This window comes from Apis cerana, linkage group LG1 (genome assembly GCF_029169275.1).
Source record: "Apis cerana isolate GH-2021 linkage group LG1, AcerK_1.0, whole genome shotgun sequence".
Taxonomy (NCBI): domain Eukaryota; kingdom Metazoa; phylum Arthropoda; class Insecta; order Hymenoptera; family Apidae; genus Apis; species Apis cerana.
The window spans coordinates 6,323,284-6,344,453 of NC_083852.1; the positions used below are offsets into that span (position 1 = coordinate 6,323,284).

Sequence of the window (21,170 nt, forward strand, 5' to 3'; positions counted from 1 at the left end):
TTATATAGTCAAATACTTTTTTATGCAGGACATTGAGATATATCAAATCATGCATTAAAAAGAATATGATTCTATTTAAAAAAATAAAATTGAACTTCACAATTTTTTACGCGTTCATTTACAAAAAAATTAATATTGCTGAAACATAACGAGCTTGAAACTATTCAATTTTTATTTAAAACACTTTTTGCTATGGATAATAATAATGAATCTGATTTATCAAAAAGTAAGTATTAAAATTTTTAAATAATAAATTATAAACTTAGAATTAAATAAAATGTTGAAAAAAATTAAATTCTGAAAACATTTCATATTAAAACAAAAAGTAAGTATAAGGTAAGTACATAAAGAAGGTAAGTAAAAAAATATATGATAAAAGAAAATTTACCTTTTATGTAATTTAACATCACAGTTTTAAAAACCGATGAAATTTCTAGAAAAATATCTCAAGCGATCTCCTATCAAATTATGTTCTCCTGATACAAAGTCGAATTTTCGGCCAAAAGTTTAAATTTCTTCCGAGAATTTAAAAAATTCCAGGAATTTAACGTCATTTCCAAGAATTGGCGAAAAATTTGTTAAACGACCTCCTATCGAGTTATATTCTCCTAATACAAAATCGAATTTGTTGAACAAATTTGTTAGCAATTAGAATAGACCATTACCGCCATCTTTTGAGCGTCGAAAGTACTTCTTTGACGATAAGATAAAGTAGAATAAGAATTAAAGTTCAGTGACATCTCTCGGGTATTATAGTACTTCTTTGACGATAAGATAAAGTAGAATAAGAATTAAAGTTCAGCGACATCTCTCGGATATTATAGTAAATACTACTACTAAGAAATTTCTTTGAAACTCAACAGATGGCACCAAAAGTCAATTCTTTTCTATCTTTATCCTTATCTTTTTATTTTCTGTCCTTTCTTTACGAGTTTCATTTGCGGCACTCTAGAGATGGCGTTGATTCCCTAATTTTTACTCTATCTCTGTCCTTTTCTTACTATTCACTCTCCTTTTCTCGTTCAACAAAATTTATGCGTTCAAAAGACAACCGCGATATCCAATTCTTATTATCTTTTTTATTTAATCTATTGATTAAAAATCTTAACAGGATCTCATTTAATCCAATCTTTATATTGTAATTATACCTTATACATCATTTTTATAATTCGAATTTTAACTAATTGTAAAATGATTTAAAATATTTAATAAAATCTTCGTAATAAAGAAGAAAAGAAAATCAATATATGAAAAAATGTTCCAAATCTCTAAGTTATTATATCATCTGTTGACAATTTTCTCATATATGTCTAAATGACATCTTAATTAATCCACATTAGAAAGCAACAAAATTATAATAGAAAAATACGAAACATGAAATTTGTCTTTATAAGATTTTAATCAAGGATAACCAATGAATTTATAATTAATATTTTTCCTTGGAATCTTTCTTTGAAATGTTCATAAAATCTTTTTTTGACAAAAAACATTCGGGAATGGATGATATACAGAACGTCTCGTGTCAAAAACGTTTCGTTGTATCCGGTTCCATCGTCTTGCATTTCTTTCTCTCTCTTTCTCTCTTGCACTCTTCCTCTTCGAGCCACGAATGATCCACGGACATATCCCCTCCAGAAGTCGGGGGTTCTTGCTCTCACTGATTCCAATTCCGATTTTTCGTTTTCGTTGCAGCTGTCGACGCTGGACAAGAAGTTGGACCAGCTGGTGTACGTGCCGGCCACGATATCCTCGTGTCGTATCCTCGAAACTTAGGGATATGGACTTTGCGGTGCACTCTGACGTTCGCAGCGCAAATAGGACCGGTGTAGACCAGTATTACCAACGTTTGCTATATCATAATGTTCCAAATAATCACTTCACACTTACGTGATTAGATATAGACATTTTTAATTAAGAAAATTATATATTATCCAATGATAAAAAGAGCAATAACGGAAAAATGTAAGTAAAATAAAATCAATAAAATATTTACTTGAAAAATAAATAGAAATCTTTATATTTTATATATATTAAGTACCATTATCAAACTGTTCCATTAATGATAAAAATAAATTGATCAATCCAAAATTCATCAAATGGAGAAAAGAAAGAGAGAAAATATTAAAAGAAAAAAGAAATAGTTGTCACCCTACCGACGTTTCCCATTTCCACTCGACTAGAACGGCGCCACATTTGCACGATCGAGAAGAAGAACGCTCGTCTAACAATACGTGTAATTAATCAGTGGTAGAAGAAAAGAGTCGGTCGTGGAGGAGTGGGGATACTTGGTCGCCGTGTCGGTGTAGAAAAATCGAGCCGGAATGGAATCCTGGCTTCGATACGTCCACAGAGCAGGTTGATCCTGTTGTCAGTCAGCCCGCGGCATATTCCGGTTTTCCCTTCGATTAAACGTACCCGGTTAGAATGATGATTTCCGGTGGCGTCTGTTTCTTGCTTTACCCGCTCCTCTCGAGCTGAAATAGCGGCTGAGATAGCGTATTCCGATGGCATTGTACCGATACCAGTTTTCTACGTGCACCCTCCTCTCTCTTTCTGTCTCAGCTCGAGACGAGACGAGCAAAGCGACGAACAAGAGGTGGGACTGTGAGGAGGATGAGCGGGGAAAAGAGGGAAGATGGAGCTTTTTGCCGAACCACAGTCGTGGTTCATGAATGAACCCGTTTTCACAGCGAAACCTCGATGAACGAACGAGGGGGCCGGATGCCGAGGAACGGGCGGGAATGCGGCTCTAAGGGGTTAATTGCGCGAATTACGTGAATTGCGCGAGCATGTCTCGACAAGGTGCATCTTAATCGGATGAAATTATCGGACTGGTATCGTGCTTCACCGTGGAATGGATAGTGGAGGGAGAACAGGGAGCTTATGTAAGAGGTTATGTTTCGTTTGGGTTCCTTTCGGTTGATTTCGATTGGTGAATTCTTGGAGTTGATCGTCCTCGCGGTTGATTGAGTCGTTCGAGAGATGAAAGTGATCTTTTTTCTTTCGTTAGTTGAGGTTAGGTAAAGGAGAATATCGGATTGAAAGAGATTCTGTTTTAAGATTGATCGATAGTAAACTAACCTGAACTATCAACTTTTCGAAAAAGGAACATCCTTGATTTCGTATCGAAAAATCTCACTGACACCAAGATAGCTATTACTCACGCAAAATCTCGATAAAATCTCGTAAACAAGTAATCGGCCAAGCAACAGTAACCGCGGTCACAAAATGAGTCGATAAATCAGAAACCACCGTTTACCAACCCCTAATAGGAACTGAACCAAGAGTTCTCTTATAATAAGCATTTCGATTTCGAGTCGAAACGCTTAAAAGGAAGCACGCATTCCATGATTTACGCGATAATAATTCCACGTTGGATGGATGTATACCGTGGTTGGTGCGGTAAATGGAAGCGTTCGATGAAATACAGTTAATTAATTATTGAATCCTGGCTGCGTTGAGGTGGACAGGACAATGGGCTGGTGTTAAGCAGCACCGGCGTTACTATTTCGCCAATGCCAAATTAAGACCGGCCACCTTGTATGGAGTCAAGGGAGTAGTACACAGACTCCTGGATTTAATTAATGCGTACAGCCAGTTGTTTAAAATCGGTTGACTCCGCCTACGCCTGATGGCGAGCACACGGCCGCCATTCAGACGGATATAATTGCGGGGAACGCGTCGATATCGCGTAAAAAGGAACGTGTTCCTGTGAGAGTATTTTTTGGGATATTGACCGATACTGTTTAATTATCGTTCCTTGGAGAAGGAGCAGAGCGGGAGCGATAAGGAAAGTTTATGGCGCGAAATTTGAACAGCGATCAAGAAAATTATTTGGAATTGAGTCGTGATTTGGTTATTTTTCTTTCGAGGATTCTTTGAATTATACGGTAATTATTTTTGTTTTTATTTTTTTATCGTTGTTTGTTACTTTTTTTTTATCACAGTTCACACTTGCATCGATCTAATTTTTGGATATATTAATAGCATACAGTGTTTCTTTTCTCCTAAAATATTACAAATGATCCAAGATTTTTCCTTAGATTTTATTTCCTCGTTTCTAGAATTACTCATAATCAATAATTTTAGAATTTCAAGAAATCAGTTTCAAAACTTTTGAAATTTGAACAAATTTTCCAAAACATTCCCAACTCTCTTTTGCATACTAAAATTAAACTTCATTAAATCCAAAAACATTTTAAAAAAAAAATTCACAATTCCTTATCAATCATCAAAATTCTCGTTCCTTTCCAAATTTCAATTTCCCTCCAAAAAGAAATAGCAATTCCAAAGAATATCCAACGTTATCGCCACTCGATTTCCCTTCCTGGCGCGCGCGTATTATCGAAGAGATATCCCTGCGCGGATGGGGGAGCGTGCGAGACAAATTGAAGTTTTTCGCGAACGAACCTGTCCTGTTAGACTGCGAATACCTGTCTTCCTTCGAACCGGCCACGCTCTATCCGATCCTGCTCGCTCGGTTCACGCTTCACGCTCCACGCGATTCTCGCTATCTCCTCCGCGCCTCGGACGCACCTTAAATCGCCGATTTACTGGGCGCGCGAACTCCTTATCTTTCTACCGTATAAGGGAGTTGGCGAGGAGAACACGTGGAAACACAAAGGAAAGGAGGAGGGACTCGTCTCTTTGTCTTCGAATGTTGAAAGGATCGAGGACGAGTGTAATTTGTCCGGTTCCGGTTTTGTGGAAGGTGAAGGTGATTGAAGGGGGTGAAAGAAGGAGAAGGATGGAAGGATGGTGGTTTATTTGGTGGTTCGATGTTTCTGGGCATTGTTATCTTACTTATAAAAATTTGGAGACGTTTTAAAACGTGTTCAAGAAGCTTGTCTTTGTTAAGAATGGTGAATGAATTACAATTTGCATAAAATTTGTACTATATGATGATAAAAGAGGTGTGAAACTTGGATTACAGAGTATGTTGATCACATTAATTCAAGTTTTCTCATTTTTTCTTATAAGAAATTATAAATCTTCAATACTAGTCTCTGATATTGAAGACTATAATGAAAAGTTACAATCTGTTTTAATTATTCTTACAGGCAATAAAAATTACTTATCACTTTTCATTATAATAAATTGTGATTTGCAATTCAATTATCCTTTTCTCTAAAACAAAATAATCAAAGTTACAAAAGGATTAACTTTACAAATTTTATATAATTAATAATCAACTCTTTTGTAATATTTTCTAAATTTCTAATCCAAACAATCTTCTTTAAACAATCTTTGATGCTTTATACAGAAAAATCTGTAGTTTGATTATAGTGATCAAAGTCACAGAGGCATTAACTCTTCGACTAATGATATATACTGAAGTACATAGCAAGAGGAAGAGAAAGATTTCGAAGCGGGCAGCGGTCGATTATTAAATTTCTGTGCCGGCAGGATCTAACGCGGGACGTTCTTCCCAGGCCCCCGATGGTGGCCAAAATTCCTCTTTTTTTCATCCAGCTCGGCGACGAGGCCGTATTAGGAAACCTGCAGTCATTGTGCGCGCCAACCTCGACGACGACGCCGACGACGACGCCTTCCCTCTTCCAACAATTCAACGCGTCAAATTTTCTTATCTCTCTTCTTCCTTTCTGAACTAAACGTGGTGGAATTCGCGAGAGGAGGATGAGAATTAAATCATATCGTAAAAAACGTTCAATTAGAAATCGAGGATATGATAACATTTACGTTCTGGAAAAAAAAGTACGAAAAGAACAGTTAGTTGATTGTTTCTAATACATCAAACGAAAGATATTCGAAGATTTTGAATAAACTCGATTCAAAAAAATAAAACGCATATAACACATAAAATATTAAAAATTATAAAGATAATAAAGGATGTAAAAAATTCTATGTAAGTAATATTAAGTGACATAAATGTTGCACTTAAAAAAATATTTGAATAATTAAAATAATTAAAAAAACTTCAAAATTACCATTCTTTGTTGATTTCTCTCATCTCCTCTCTTTTTTTTTAAGTCAAATTTCTCTCGAATCCTTCATCCATAATTTCTCAACTTCGAATCAGCACCCTCTCTGAAAGAGGAGAATACATAGTAAAGTGCACGGTTTGAGTGGCAAAGCGCGCAGCCACGTCCACATCGACCGACGACAAAAAGTGTTCAAGGTGAGCCAGAGAGACGTATGAATGGGCGTATGCATGAATGGCTGGCTGTACGCATCGACGAGCTGAGACCAGCCAGTGCGTGCACACGCATCCTTATTCCCTTTGTGCGTGTAGGCACACGAATGCGTACTTACCTGGCCTTCCAAGCCGCGTGATGGTGTATCGTGTGTGATGCGCATGGATCCTTGGCCGGTGCATCAATGAAACATATCGGGAAAGGTTTAATTAAATTTCTTTCGGGGATTACTTTTGACAATTGTCATGCACGCGTGTTATAATCACTGTAAAACGTGTTATATCGTTTTGCGATATAAGTGGATCCATAATTGATACTTTGTTGCGTGAATTTTTCATACGTCAACGTGATGTTTGGGAGAAATAAGATTTTTCGACAGTCATTGCACAAATGTATAACGTACAACGTTAATTTCTTTCTCGTTGTCACGTATTGGAAGATAAATAAAAAGTTGTTCGAAAGAATTATATGCTTCGTCAATATAAAACGAAATTCGTTTCGATGTTCCATTATTTTTTTTCAGATCGTATCTTGAGTTGCATGTGAATCTTATTCTTCGAGAATAATTTATTAGTCGAATGAATTGCTGTAAAAAATTGTAATCATACATTGATTCGTCAAAAAATCAACAAGAAGAATAACGTTAATATAAGTAACAATTACTTTTTATTATTACAGACTATAAGAATTGATCTCTTTACAATTGGCAATACGTACAAAATGGTCGCTGCACAGGATAATAACGATTACAGATTATAGGACGGTTCCTGTTGCACATTTCCTCGTTCCACCATTAATCATCGCCATTTTGAGCGCAATTTCTCCTCCAACAATGGAGACTCGTCGGCGCGTGCGCGTCTCTAAAACCTGAACCATTTACAAGTCTCGAATAAAGGACGATTCGAGAGCGAAAAATCGAAGGAGAGCGCCACAAGCCTCAGGTACGGATCGTTTTCCAATCTAACATTCCCTAAATTCATCGAACGTTACCTAGCCATCGCCATCGCTTGACAGTCGCAATTTCAATTTTATTCTCGCCAACAGTCCACACATTTCTCTCCATTCCTTGCATTCCGATGTACGCCACGCGCCGACACAAACTGTGAATTATATACATACATAAATAAATCGCTGTGCGTATAATAATAATAATAAAAAAGAAAAAAACACGGCTTTTGATTTAACAAAGAGTATAAATAAGACTAGATTTCGTTAGGCGTTATTAAATAGATTACGATTAAAAAATAATCATGATAATCGTATAATTATACGGGAGTTTCCCGTTTCTAATTATTCCTTTCTCTTTTTTTCTCTTTCTTTCTCTTTCTCTCTCCTCTCTCAAAGAAGAATCTTTTGATTCTTTTTTCATTTTCATTCTCTGTTCTCATCTAGGTGCGCACGAAATGCATTGCAAAATCGAAAGCCGACGAAAGTCTCGCCTCGTCCCGTGCAGGCCGCCTAGAAAGCTGAATTTATCGCGTCACGCCTCTTGTTTCTTAACACACGAAGATTACCTTACTCGCATCCGCTTCTAATCGGCGAAACCACGCTCTTTGGTTAACTACGACAAACACGTCCTTTCAGCGCTATTTACATTCCAGTCTCCCATCTTTGGCACGGAGCTACGATCGAATTTACATTATTATTATAACCGTGACGATACACGAACGCCATCTGTTCTTCGTATCCTCGCTCGCGGTAGCATTTACGATTCTCCTTCCCACTCTCTCACCGATATACGTTCCTTTCTTCTCTCATTCTTCTAGTGAAACGATCGATCAATCGCGCATTGTTATAAGGTTATGTTAATAGTTGTACGTTCGTTCGTTTGATTCACGAAATAATACGTATTTATTTATAAGTCGTGATGATGATTTTTATTAGATGGTAATGAAATGGAAGTGATAGATTGTTGGTATAAATCCATTTATGAAAATTGGTGATCTGCATAACTTTTCTCGTTAGATCGAGATAACTTTGACTCGTAAACGATCGAAATTTTACTTTATTCGATTGAAATTTAACCGACTGGCTTGATGTAAACGTGGTTTGATCATAGGGGGCTGTTTACAAGCATTTTTAACATAAAATTAAATTCGTTAAATCTCGATAAATGAATTTCAATCGATATGTTTTTATATTTTTTTCACTAGGTAATTTTTGAATTGGATATTTTTAAGAATATTAAAACGAATGATCAGTGTTTTTTTTTTGTGTGTTTTTTATCAATTATGAGATGAATTACTACATATCACAGACTTATATATCACTTTTGTGTAAGTAAACGTCAATTAACATCGTGTTTTTTAGTTCATTGTGAATTATAATTGAATATTATAATTTTTCTTCACATTTTTTTTCTTTTTTTTTTTGATATTCAAGGACCAGTAAATATTACATAGATGTAGATTATCTACAATAATAGATATAATGATGTCATAACAACTGGTCAACATCGTTATTGTATTTTTTTCGAATTTTAATTAATTTTTTGCTCGGCTAACAATCAATACACGCTCACGAGATAATACAATATTAATAGATGATAATTTAAAAATCTTTATATTGGTTTAAATAAAATCATGGAAATATACTTTAAAAAAAATTTTCCATTTCTAATAACAAATCAACAAGGTGTTTCGTAATATATCAATTCTTAATAAAATTTAAAGAAAAACTTATAAATTTTTAAATAAACGAATTCAAGAAAGAAAATGTGAATTGAAAATTTAAAAAAGATATCCATTCTTTACTCCGTAAAAAATGTGTGTATACCATTTATGCATTTTTAAGGTGTTATAAAGTTTCGATACTTAAATGTTATGACATTAACAGTTACCTATTATTAATCATGAGTACAAAGTGAAAGTTAATTGTCTTTCACGTTTAACCTATTAGCTGAATCTATCGTTTCCTAATTTCCATTGTCAGTCGCAATTTTTACAATTTTTTATATATTTCATCGTGGAAAATTCTCTCTGAAAAAGACAGAGACACATTTCCTCTTCTCACAGTAATATAATTCTCTTGAAATCCATTTCCAATGATGTAACGCGGTTGAACTTGAAACAACCCATCGAATCTTAAAACTTGAAACTTCCTAATTCAAATAATTCCCGATCGTCCATCTCGCGAGCACAATCTTCTTTATCAAAAATCTTTACGTCCTTAAAAACTTACATCGAGTTCGACTTGCCTCCTCTCCATCCCTCGTACCCCACCTCACGTTGCTTCCTCGATCGAAGCAACGTGGTTCATCAGCGATTTCCCTGATCTTGGCCCCGAGAACCGTGGTTGAAGTTAACGTGAAGTTAGAACCGACCGATCGCCTCGTGGCTGTCTCACGTGAGAGGCAGGGCGCGGTGCTCGTCGACGAAAGCTGACGGCACGTCCACCATATTCGGAACAGGGGACGGTAACACGTTCGTGTCGCTCTCCGCGTCTCCGTCTCCAATCTCATTGTCCGTTGCCCCGGTCAACTCGCGCACGTTTCCCGGCAAATAATCCTTCCAGCTTCTGAACAGATACCTGGTGAACTTTCTAAGTTGTCTAAACTTGCAATAGGTGGCGCCCTCCGCGGATTCCAACTGCTGCGTCTGGATCAGGAACCCCTTCTCCTTGAACGTTTGTTCCAATTTCTCCCTCTGCAACGACTTTCGCGTCTTCCTCTTGCGGCGACCCTCCTCCTGGTTGTTGCCCCCGCTCCTCTGACAGGGAGGCGGTTGAATCCTTTCCCCGGCTGCGTTGAGGAAGGCGCCCGTCGAGGAGGCCGACTGGCCGGCGGACTGTTGAAGAGCTTCGCGCGGGAAGAACTCGTATCCACGCATACTCTTGTCCCCCGTTCCGCTGTAATACCTGAAGTTGCCCCCAGAATCGACGGACAGGCTCTTCTTCTCTTGGAGGCTAGGTTTCGCCCCACCTGTGAACTTGAATTTGCATATGCTCACCTCTGTCGCGGGATTGTTGTTGTTCTCCGTGGGCATAGGCGGTATGAATATGGCGGACCGTTTCCTCTTGGTCGGCTGTCCTCCTTGGGCTTGAGCAACGGGCGCGTTCCTCTTCGGCCTGGGAGAGACCGGAGGTTGGACGGGGGGGACGGTTTGAACGGGTGTCAGCGGTTGAACGGTGGCAGGTGGCGCGGGAACGAGAGGGGGGCTCTTCGCCTCCATCATGGAATATATCGATTTAGGAACGATCCTCTGCTCTTTCGGCCCCTGATCCAAACCTCTCGGATAACACTTGTCGTTCTGCGCCATCTTTTGGTAGTAGAGCAGTTGCGACTGCAGCGCCATCGGGTGGATAAACACGCCCGCGTTGGGCCAGTACACGAATCCCGGATTGGTGGCGAGCATGGGATCGATTATATTGTTGTTGTGGTTCACGTTGCTCCCACTGTTACGAACAACCAGCGGATCCAACAAAGGACGATAACTCGTTTCGGTGGGGAAAGTGGATCCTATGCACTCGACCTCCTCCCCGTCGCTCGACGTCTCGCTCTTAACCTGTCCAGACTCGTACACGTTCCCGTGCTTCCTCAACAACCTGATCTTCAATTGATTCAGATCCCTGATGCACAGGTTCAAAGGCTCGTCCTGCTCCCTCGCCGAATTCTCCACGACGTCGAACGTGCGCCGCGACTCCTGCGTCAATCGTTTCTCCAACAAGCTGCTGATCCTGTTCTGCACGTCCGACCTCTGGAACGGAATCGTGTGCGGGGAGATCCTCTCTCGGCAATCGAGCTTCTCCCCCCTTGGGGAGAGCCTTCTCTCCTCGTGGCCAGGGGTTCCAGGCAGTATGGTCCCGTAATTTTTGTATATCAAGTGGCAGATATCCGCCTTCTTCGGCTTCCTCCCCCGCCTCGGCTTGCTGTTGTCCAACGTGATCTCGCCCATGTAAGGGAGATCCGAGTATTTCATGGGCGGCCTGGCTTGGCACGCTTGGGAAGGGGATTGTTGTTGCTGTTGATTGTGATTATGGTGGTGGGTGGTGGTGGTGGTGGTGGTGGTGGTAGTGTTGTTGAGCGCGTGAGAGGAGGTGGACGTGATCACGGATCTTCTCGAGACTGACGCTTGATTCGCGTTGTTAGGTGCCATCGTGGAGCACTGGCCGGACGAGATCTGAGGGCAGAGCTCTTGCTGCATCGCCGCGATCCGCTGCAACCAGCCGTGCACGTCGGCTATGGGGCTTGGCGTCGAGGTGGAGCTGGTTGGCGCTGGGCTGGCTATCGTCGGCTCCGTCAGTCGGGTCGGCGACGAGTTCAGAGCCTCCTGGGCGAGGGACGCCTCGTAGTGGTCCAGATACTCCGGAGGCAACGCTTGGTGGTGGAACTTGAGCTTCCATCGCGACTTCCTGCGCCCACGACTGCAACAGATTTTCCACGTCCCGAGTTTTAATGGACCATTCCACGGATTTTATGTTATTTCATTTTATTTCGGAGATCGAATTTAGAAATACTTATTTTTATTTATTGTTCAGTCGAATTGACGAGATTGCAAAAAATTGTATTTCCAACAGTAGAAAAGAATATTTAAGATTATTTATCGTCGTTGAACCACGAAATTATTGCAACTTTTCGTCTAATTACGCAAAAATGAAAGGTACAATTTGAAGATGCATAATTGTTAACGCATTTACTACGTGAAAACAACTATACAAATTTTTACCACGCTCGAAAAAAAAAAAGAAAGCAAAAAGATGCGAAACCTGATTAAATTCTCGCAATTCCGAAAGAAAAAAAAAAGAAGCTCCGAATCCTCCGCATTCTCCCCGTTCCACCCATCGTTCCTACGCGTAATTAATTCGTAATTAATTTCTCATCGAGTATTCCGCGTGAAGAGAATCGCATGGAAATCGACTAATAATTACATCGGCGATACGAGGCTTTCGTTAACGTTGTTTTCCACCTAACTGCATTCCAAACCACACCTCGACACACACGTCGATTTATACGTCGAGCCATTCCATCTTACGTGTACATTATGCATAGAGAGTGTCCCGCGCTCCTCTTCCCTACTACTCGTTCTTTTTCTTTTTCTTTTTCTTTTTTTTCTTTTTTTTTAATGAAATTCAATGTAACGGTAATCAACTCGCGGCATTTCAACGAGTCGACGTGCCAAAGAGGTTCTGTTTCTTTCTTCTTTTTTTTTCTCTCTTTTCAGAAAAGAACGCGGGAGAGAGTTCATTTGGAACGAACCAGTTTCTCGCTGAATCCATTCTTGCTTATCTAAAACTCTTTCGCGGCTGTAAACGAGACGAGTTGAAAGGGTCGTTAGAGTGGGAGGGGGAGGGGGGAGAGAAAGAGAGCGAGAAGGTGTCAGCGTACGGGGGATCGAGAAGGATAGAACGAGCGAGGATAATTGGAGGTTGGAAAAGGAAATGATTAATCGATTAAGAAGAGAGGAAATGGTTGCGCAAATGGAATGAAAATTTTTCGTTCTAAGATTTAAATGGAGATCAGGATGAGTTGAAAAGCCTCGTAATGTAAATTAGACGAATTTTTCAATTTCGTGATGTTGATACGAAAATTTATTTATTTGTACTATGTTTAAATTTAATCATTCTATTGAATTAAAGAATTATTTTAAGAAACGAAATATTTTTTTAAACTTTTTTAAAATTCTGTTTTTAATATCATATAAATTTTCACGAGAACAAAAGTTACGATATTATTTTGAAATTTAATAATCCTTGTAATGTATGAATTCTATTTATACATATTAACAATAGTATTGATTAGTATTAATTCCATTGATCGATCTTCTACTCTGTTCCTTAAAATTTAACAATCTTTCTAAATTATAATTGTACAATGATCAAACAAAACTTACTTCGGCCTTCCTCGATTATTCAGATCGGCAACGGTCTGCCCCGGAGTTTCCTCAAGCTCCTGGATCTGATGATGATGGCCCGTTTCGTGTCCATGCCCGAGTTTCCCATCGACGGACGTCGGCGAGGTGTCTGCATCTACTTGTGGACTATGAAATTTATCATTTTTTACAATCTCTCTCAATCGCGACCAGCAAAGAAAAAGAAAAGGAAGCATTCGTATTTCACAGTTGGCAATAAAAATACGAATAAAGTAAACGTGGTGGACGTAATCGGGTGAAAGTTGTTATTCGATACATATTCAGGGGTATAAAGGAATTTTCTGCGCGATATAAACGCCCGTAAAACGTCATAAATCGCATCGAAGTGGTCAAGCGATACAATATCCCTTTTAAAAAACTTTTATTACCCTTTACGATTTCTATATATAATTTTTATACACTTTTGAATGCAGGCAATAATAGTGGAAAAAAAATTTTTTTTTCTTCTACATTATATCTACCAAATGAATAAATACAATTGAAGAAAAAAAAGGAAAAAATAAAAAGGAAGGATTGATTTTATTATTAATTCGACTTACCACGCATAAAATTTTCCGCTTAATTTCTCATAATTTTGGACGAAATTCCGTTCGTTTTAAATTTTCGTTTTAAATCAGGATATTAAGAAAATGAATAATAAAAAAAAAATGGCTTTGCATAATAACACGTGACCGTGTGACCTAACCTTTTGGACGTTACTCGGCTCACGTTTCCATCATTCCTCCGAGACACACATATAAATTATTTTTACGCGACTCGAGATGATCGTATTCGCTATACTAATTTTCGAAAAGGAAAAGAAAAAAATCTGTCGCTCATCGTAAGCGCCATCGGGATCATCCGAGAAAAATTACGTTTCGCGTAATAACAGGCTGACAACGTATTATTTTATTTCGTTATGACGAGATACATTTATCTCGTTACGATGCGCAACACGCGATAATAATAATAACTAATGCCTTTCTTATATGATTTATGTCCGATACGATAATAACACAACTCGGGCTGTCGGCACGAGCGTTTACCTTGCTCGAGGAATACTAATGTTTTCTTTCGTGGGCCCGGTTTGGGTACGTTGATTCGACATAAACTCGCGATAATACGTACGTTTCATCTTTTCGGACGTGTTTTATAATCATTTTCGAAGAAATTTCAAGTATTTTGCATATATATTACAAAATTTCCCGCCAAAACCATGGAATGCCAGAGTCACAATTTTAATTGATTCGTTCGAATTTCTAGAAATTTCTAAATTTTAATGGCAAAATATATAATTACAATGTAATTTTTTATTTGACTTTGATAAAGTCGTTTGGTTTGGTTAGGTCTCTTTAAAAAAGGATTATTTAAAATTATAACCTATATTATTACGATTATTCTTATTTACGTAACAAGTAAAATAAAATTTTAATTGTTCCTAAACACGTGATTCACTTTTAAAGGGAAAAATAATTCGAAAGAAAGCGTGATCGATGCTATCTAAGACGGGTGTTTACGAGTGAAAGCGTAAAGATAGGATCGAGAGAGATGGGAAGTGGCGATTACCATAATCGTAGGCTCACCTCAACGCATTCGTGTCACGACTTCGTTCCTCCTCCTCCTGTGGCTCCTGCTTCACCGCCATGTGGAGCAGAGGTGGCAACGGACACTTTATGTGCGACGTGTGATGCAGATGATGCTGCAAAGAGGCGCTGTCTGTGGGGCCGCCGTCTATACCAGTAGATTGTGTGCGAGACACGATTTCCTCGGTCTGCATAGTGCCCCCTACGGCATCAAAAAATTGATAATTGATTGATTAGAATCAAACGATTAATCATAATAACTAAAATAACGTTTAAAACGCAATGATTTTCATTATCTCATTCCTAATATTCTTCAAAAATATATATAAAATAAATGCAAGGCTCTAGTGATTCCTAAAACGACAAATATGATTGGTTATGTATAATCTATGAATTATTATTTAAATAATTACTAAAGTAGTTTTTCAATTGATCAGAGAATCATTATTTAAATCAAATTAATGTTGCGCAAGAAGATAAAAAATTACTATAGATTCTATAGATAATATAAATTAATTATTCGATATCATCTATGCCATCATCGATCATTTGTTGAAATGAACACAAAATTTTGTGCCAAAAGTGTACAAAATTTATTACAAATTCACAGCCAGTTGGCCAATCCGCAACATGCAACATCACGACATTCGCGCCAACGAATTTTAACTTTCCGTTTCATCTCTAAATCATATGTATATAGATTCGTATCCGAAGTAAAGGTTATGCGTGGGCACCGCATTGACATTAGCGCCGCCACCATGCAACTTGGATATTGCGGAATATTCATAACCTTCTCGTTTTAATGAAACATTGTTCGATTAACCATAAACGTTCGACTAGTGTTTCCACGCGGATTTCTAATCGTGGAAACGCGTAACAGCCGTGAAAAATGAAAGAAACCAAACAAATGCCCACATGCAGATTGTCATCGGATTGTGCGGGAGAATTGCAGCATAGTTAGGTTAGTCCACGTGTGGGCGCGGTAGCCAGTGTGTCCAAGGCTTCGAAATCGTATAAAAAGGAAAACTGACAGCTGCCGCGTATTACACGACTCGGAGATCGGCTTAGGAATGCTTTTCAACTCGTCTCTGCACACCTGTCATGTATAATTTTCTCGTAATGCTCCTTTAAGCTCATCGAAACGTCGATCCGCCACGTATAAATATAGTATCATGGTTTAACGCGTATAATAATAAACGCAGAAATAGAAGGACATGGAAGGCTTTTACGAAAACATTGTAAATTTGTGCGCGAGTGTCGGTAAAAAGAAAAATTTTAAGGTGAAGATAACAAGTTAGGTTAGAGAATTTCTATATTTACACGCGAAAAATATCGTTTAATCGATAAAAAAGGAAAAAGAAATTTTTTGATAAGAATTTAATTTTAAAATAGAAAATTTATAAAAAGAGCATGAATATTCACGAGAAAAAGAAATCTTTTAATGAAACGATGAAAGTAATAAATTTAGGATAAGAAAGGAGACGAAGATTATAGTTTTAAAGTGATTTAAAAAAAAATTCAATCGATGAAATTTTATTAAAACGATGAAAGAAAAAAATTGATAAATTTGAAACGACACGTATTAAACGTATTAATTCAACACGTATTAAAGATATTCGCGAGTAATTCAAAACTGTGTTTGAAACTTTCGTCGATCTTGCACATAACCTCAAACTTGAGCCGTCATCGATCTTCTGGCATCCCGCACGTTTCAAAGCGGGATAAATTTAACGAAAGGAAATAATGATTAATTGATAACGGACGACTATCTGTAAAGCAAAGGGGAGACTACGTGTCGAGACTACCATTCGACCGTGAACGACGTTCAAACGAGATCGTCGCGACGAGACGATATCAAAGAAAGACGTAACTCTTGAACGGGAGCGGAAATGAGATGTGAAAAAAAAGAGAAGAAAGTGGAAGAGAGAGAAAGAGAGTGTAAGCTAACGAAGGAGAGATGAAGAAGAGTATTGTAACATAGAGAGTTTGCAGCCACTGTCGGATAAAAATATTCACGCTCGAAAATAGAAACACGGACACGAGTACGATCCACCCAACACCCGCAATTGCTGGACCGTACTTGGCCTTAGTCGATCGGGTTTCACGAATTGTACACCATCCATTTGTCGAGGTTAGGTGCAACAATGTTCGTCGAATTGTGCAGTCAGAGCCAAACATGGAACATGAAATTTGAATACTGCGAATGTAAAACGGTCGAAGGAAATAAAAAGAGTTTCGAAAGAAATGAAATAAATTAAAAAAAAAAAAAAAAGGTTGTACGATAAAAATAATTTCATAATTTTTATACGTGCACGTTACTGTTACGATGTTGTACATAAACTTGGATAAATAAAGCGCGATTAAAGTAAAAAAAAAATTTAAGGGAGTTTGATGAAGTAATTTTTATGGTGACAAATTTTGGGAGAGAAAAATAATTAAATTTTATTTAATTTTGTTTAATGATAAAATTTTAACGTATCGTGCAAGTTTTCTAGCGTACGTGTAATTAATAAAATCAAAACGATTAAAAATTGAAGCACGTGAAATTTATTATTTCGTTCAAACATTCTAAATTTCGTGACCTACTCTATTCTCAGAGATTTTACGTTCCATGCTTTATTTATTTTTTATATAAAAGAATATTTTTGTATCGAAAATAATCGTGACAATGATCCTTCTAATCTAAAACAAAAATAAATTCATTTACGTCAGCAATAAATCTTGTACCAAATATAAATTGTATATTTATGTCATCTTATATCACCTCTCCGTTATAAATAATACTTCCCGTTCTTTTCAGGCAAACAATTTATTTGACTCATTTTGAATTCAATAACATTAAAAAAGGAGAAAGAAACAAATTAAAACATTATCCTTCAATAATTCGCCTCCTTATAGATATTCGTTACGTAATGAAAATTGCAACAATCTTGATTTTTTCATCTCAAAGTAAAAGAATTACCCACTCGATTCGAAGCTAGCAATTCCCTCGCGGCACGTGCAACAAAAGTTCTAATAACCCCGGACACGTGTCATTTAAAATTAAACGATGCAGCGTCGCGCGAGTTAGATTAATCGAAGCGAAAGTCCCGCCTCCACCCACATCCCCGGCAACACAAAACACGCCTAATACGAGAAAATTCAATTCCTACCAATTTTATACAAGGTGTCAATACATTCGTGGAATACCTTTGAACACCTCGATTCGAAACGAGTTATTTCTCTCTCGATTTGACGCATTTCCTTTCCTAATCTCTTTCCAAAAGTACAAAAATTATAAAGATTCTCGCGTTGCTTCGGTACAATTATTCGAACAGGTTCGAGCGTTAACACCCTGTATATAGATATATTCTAGCTGGGAAGGCTGGCTCGAGCGTAAAACGATCCCCAAACTCGAGTCTCGCCGCTAAAACGCGGTCCAAAAACGGGAACAATATAGCTTACCGGCCCGGTGTATACGTGTGATGGTGTATTAATAACGGCGTGTGCGAGGGAGGTGGCCCGATTCATTGAAGACCAGTTATAGAATGATGCAGGCGGCCGCGTAACTACAATTTATTTTTTGGCTATTTTTAGCGGTTGGCGTAGCGCCACTATTTTCGGTTCTCTCAAATTTCTCACTCCATATTTGGGATTATGGATGACGGGGCCGAGCACCGCGGTGTATCTTTACGACTACGCCCGTTGAGACACTTTCGTGCTCTCTGCCTCCTGCTCCCCTAACTATCCATTTATGCCCAACCTGACTAAAACCAGCCGCGCCGGTTAACCCCGGGTGTCGCCGCCTCGGCAAGAATTTTTCCCTCCTCCGAAACCGCTTCCAAGACGAATCGATGCCCCGTAGGACAATCGTGGAATGGTTATTGGCGCCAATTCGAGAACCGCTCGATTTTATCTTCGATCACAAAAGCTGTCCAATTTTTCGATCATCCAGTCCAAGGTCGAGTCGGTGCGAGATGGAAACGTAATATTATTATTATTATTATTATTATTGAGAATGGTGTTGGTAGGAGGGGCGGGGATAATTCGAGGACCGGTGCGAGGAAGGAGAGAAGAGGTGGGAATCGCGTCCATGGGGGAAGCGTGTGTACGGGATTACGGGCAACAAGTGGACAAGACGGTTTCGTGGCCGCACACGCGGCCGAGCATGCGTTTGGACTGTAATTGGCATGGGCGCAAGTAGGTTAAAAACGGTAAGTCAGCTGCAATGCTGAGGAATATGTCAAGGCGACGCGGCGTCGAGGGGAGCGGTGATTTCTCGAGAAATCCATCCTCGATCTCTATTTCGATCGAATCCAACTCTCTCTCTCGAGAAAAAGGGAGAGAAGAAATGAAAAATCGAAAAGGGTATCGTAGATCAACTCGCACGCACATCGTTCGAATTTACCTGTGACGGGAAACTTGCTTTCCGGCAACATGAAGGATCGTTCTTCCTTTCCGTAAATCCTGATCGACAACAACGGCGTGGGCGACGAAGCACATTCGACCCGGCTACTTGAACGATCTTTCTTCTGGCCGATGATTACGACGATGCTCACTGGCGAACAGGTATCCAAACACGTATATTCGAGGAGCAGGGCGCGGAAACTATCGGTGCGATGAACCCGATCACGCGATCCTCGGACACTTGTTGTCTCGGCCGTCACGTTGGAAAAGCGGGGAAAGCGAGCCGATCGGGTGGATGGGCTGGGTGCAGAATGGAGACGGTGGTCGAAGGAAGGAAGGTAAGTAAGAAGGCGGATAGAGGGCACGTGTCTGGGATGGGTGGTTATCCGCACGAGAACATCGATACGTAAAGAGGGAAGAAGAGGAAGAGAGAGGGAAGGGAGAGAGGGAGGGAGAGAACGGAGCGGTCCGTTTTGAGGCAGTTTTGGCACTGTTACTAGCACGGCCGGCCAAGCACCAACCCCGAGCAGCGCCTCCACCTCCGCCCGAGAGGGGAAAGAGGGAGCGAGATGAGCAGAGTCCTCCCCTCCCCCTTCCTGGGGGAAGAAGAGAGCGAGAGGAGGCGGGGGCGTATATTCTTGATTTGGGCGGATGGAAATCTGAGATTGCTCCATATCGGGCTGTGCGCCGTGACCACGGAGGTGCTCTGTAATAGCAGACGTCTCTCAAACCTTCTCTCTCCGCAGCCTGCGCCTCTTCGATCTTCCTTTCATCGCGTGCCTCGCTCTCTCTCTCTCTCTCCTTCTCCCGTGTCTTTTGCTGCTCATCTTTGTCTCGTCGCGCACCGTTGCTCGTTTCGTTTAGATGGAATTATATATGACGGGTGATCGAATGTGATCGACGCGATTATTATTACGTCTCGATAGAGAAAAAGTCCAAGTGTTAATTTCGATTTTAATTATTCTAGAGATTGTAAATTTTGAGAAATTTAAAAAAGAAGAAGAATTTTTAAATCGTTCGCTTTTTTACTACCGAGAACGGAAAGGGTTAATTATCGAATTCGCTTCTTCGAATCTTATAAAATCTCTCACTCTCGTCCTCTATTTCCAACCCAATCGTAAAATACTTCGCTCCCTTCCCCCCATCTTCCTTCTTTTTTCTTCCATGGGTGTGGTCCAAATCCGATATTTTGGCACCAGTCACCCTTTCCCTTCCTTTTTTCTCTCTCCACTTCCTCTTCGCCCGCGATTTATAACATATATATATATATATCGTTTCTTTCGAACTTTTCTCCTCCCCAACCACCTCTCTCTCTCTCTCCCTTTTCAATTCGCGAACACGAGTGATGCAAAACACGAGGGTATATTTAACCCCGTGAACCAGCGGGGAGGAATCGAGCCGCGTGCAACCGGTTCCTTCCTCTTTTTCAATCTCCTCCCGTTCCCTTTTCCCCTACTTTTTCCCCGCCTCCCCCACTCCCCGCGTGACCCCTCGTGACTCGCAAGGTGCGCGACGAGTCGAAACCATTTGCTCGCCAATGATTAACGTGCTTGATTGAAACGGATCGATTAGCTCATGGATGAATAATTACACTTGCTCGTTTGAAGCTGCATTAACGTGCATTAACCTTTGGAGAAGCGGAATGGCCCACACGTATGCCGCGCTCGTCGGCATCCTGCGAACTTGGAAAGTAATAATCTGGAAATTGTTGAATCGTTTCGAAATGGGAGAAGAAAAGATTTATCGAAATTTGGGGGATTAAAAAAAAAAATGTTCTTTTTCAGACGTCATAAAAGGATTGGACGTGTCGAAAAAACGATCGAGACGACTTCGAAGTTGAGATATATTTAAAATTGAGATTAGTAGTATGATAATTGGTCGTAGTATTTGCTCGAATTCCTGGCTTAAAAAGAAGTTAATCCAGAAATAGCGGAGGAACATTGTAACAGTTTGTTGGCTTGAGCAGAAAATTACGTGGCTGTGCAACAACCGGATAAATGAGAGCAAAAAATCGGCCATCTTGAGTGGTGCCAACAGAACACCGACAGCGTTAAATCGTCCGAGGAGCACACAGGTTTTGCCTATGTGGGGTCGGGCTGTTTACGAAATGAACGAGAATCGAAAATAGTAGCTCCCAAAACTTGAATTATATCTGGAAACCTTATACCATTACCGCCTATAAAACGCTGAAATAACGCAAG

The 21,170-nt window shown here is 39.4% G+C and overlaps 1 protein-coding gene and 2 long non-coding RNA genes across 8 annotated transcripts; 2 read left to right on the forward strand and 1 right to left on the reverse strand.

Moving 5' to 3' along the window:
* Nucleotides 1–1,380: 1,380 nt before the first annotated feature.
* Nucleotides 1,381–19,482, reverse strand: LOC107994892 (uncharacterized). Of its 6 annotated transcripts, XR_003696948.2 has the most exons (10): nucleotides 18,971–19,482; nucleotides 14,584–14,785; nucleotides 12,983–13,129; nucleotides 7,670–11,516; nucleotides 6,873–7,255; nucleotides 6,274–6,741; nucleotides 5,949–6,048; nucleotides 3,082–5,703; nucleotides 2,154–2,399; nucleotides 1,381–1,849 (listed from the first exon to the last, which is right to left on the reverse strand). XR_003696948.2 is itself a non-coding variant. In XM_017052022.3 (4 exons), the coding sequence occupies exons 1-4, from the start codon at nucleotides 18,999–19,001 to the stop codon at nucleotides 9,497–9,499; spliced, it is 2,400 nt and encodes a 799-aa protein (XP_016907511.1). In that variant the 5' UTR covers nucleotides 19,002–19,482; the 3' UTR covers nucleotides 6,794–9,496. The 6 variants fall into 6 exon arrangements, 1 of the variants encoding a protein (XP_016907511.1); XR_009831525.1 differs by having other exon boundaries at nucleotides 6,873–11,516; XR_009831531.1 differs by having other exon boundaries at nucleotides 2,149–2,399; nucleotides 6,873–11,516.
* LOC133666835 (uncharacterized) lies at nucleotides 2,656–5,947 on the forward strand. Its single transcript, XR_009831555.1, has 2 exons — nucleotides 2,656–2,885; nucleotides 5,407–5,947. It is a non-coding gene; the product is annotated as an uncharacterized LOC133666835 (long non-coding RNA).
* On the forward strand, nucleotides 8,293–12,748 carry LOC133666834 (uncharacterized). The gene is made up of 2 exons (XR_009831554.1): nucleotides 8,293–8,431; nucleotides 11,242–12,748. It is a non-coding gene; the product is annotated as an uncharacterized LOC133666834 (long non-coding RNA).
* Nucleotides 19,483–21,170: the final 1,688 nt, after the last annotated feature.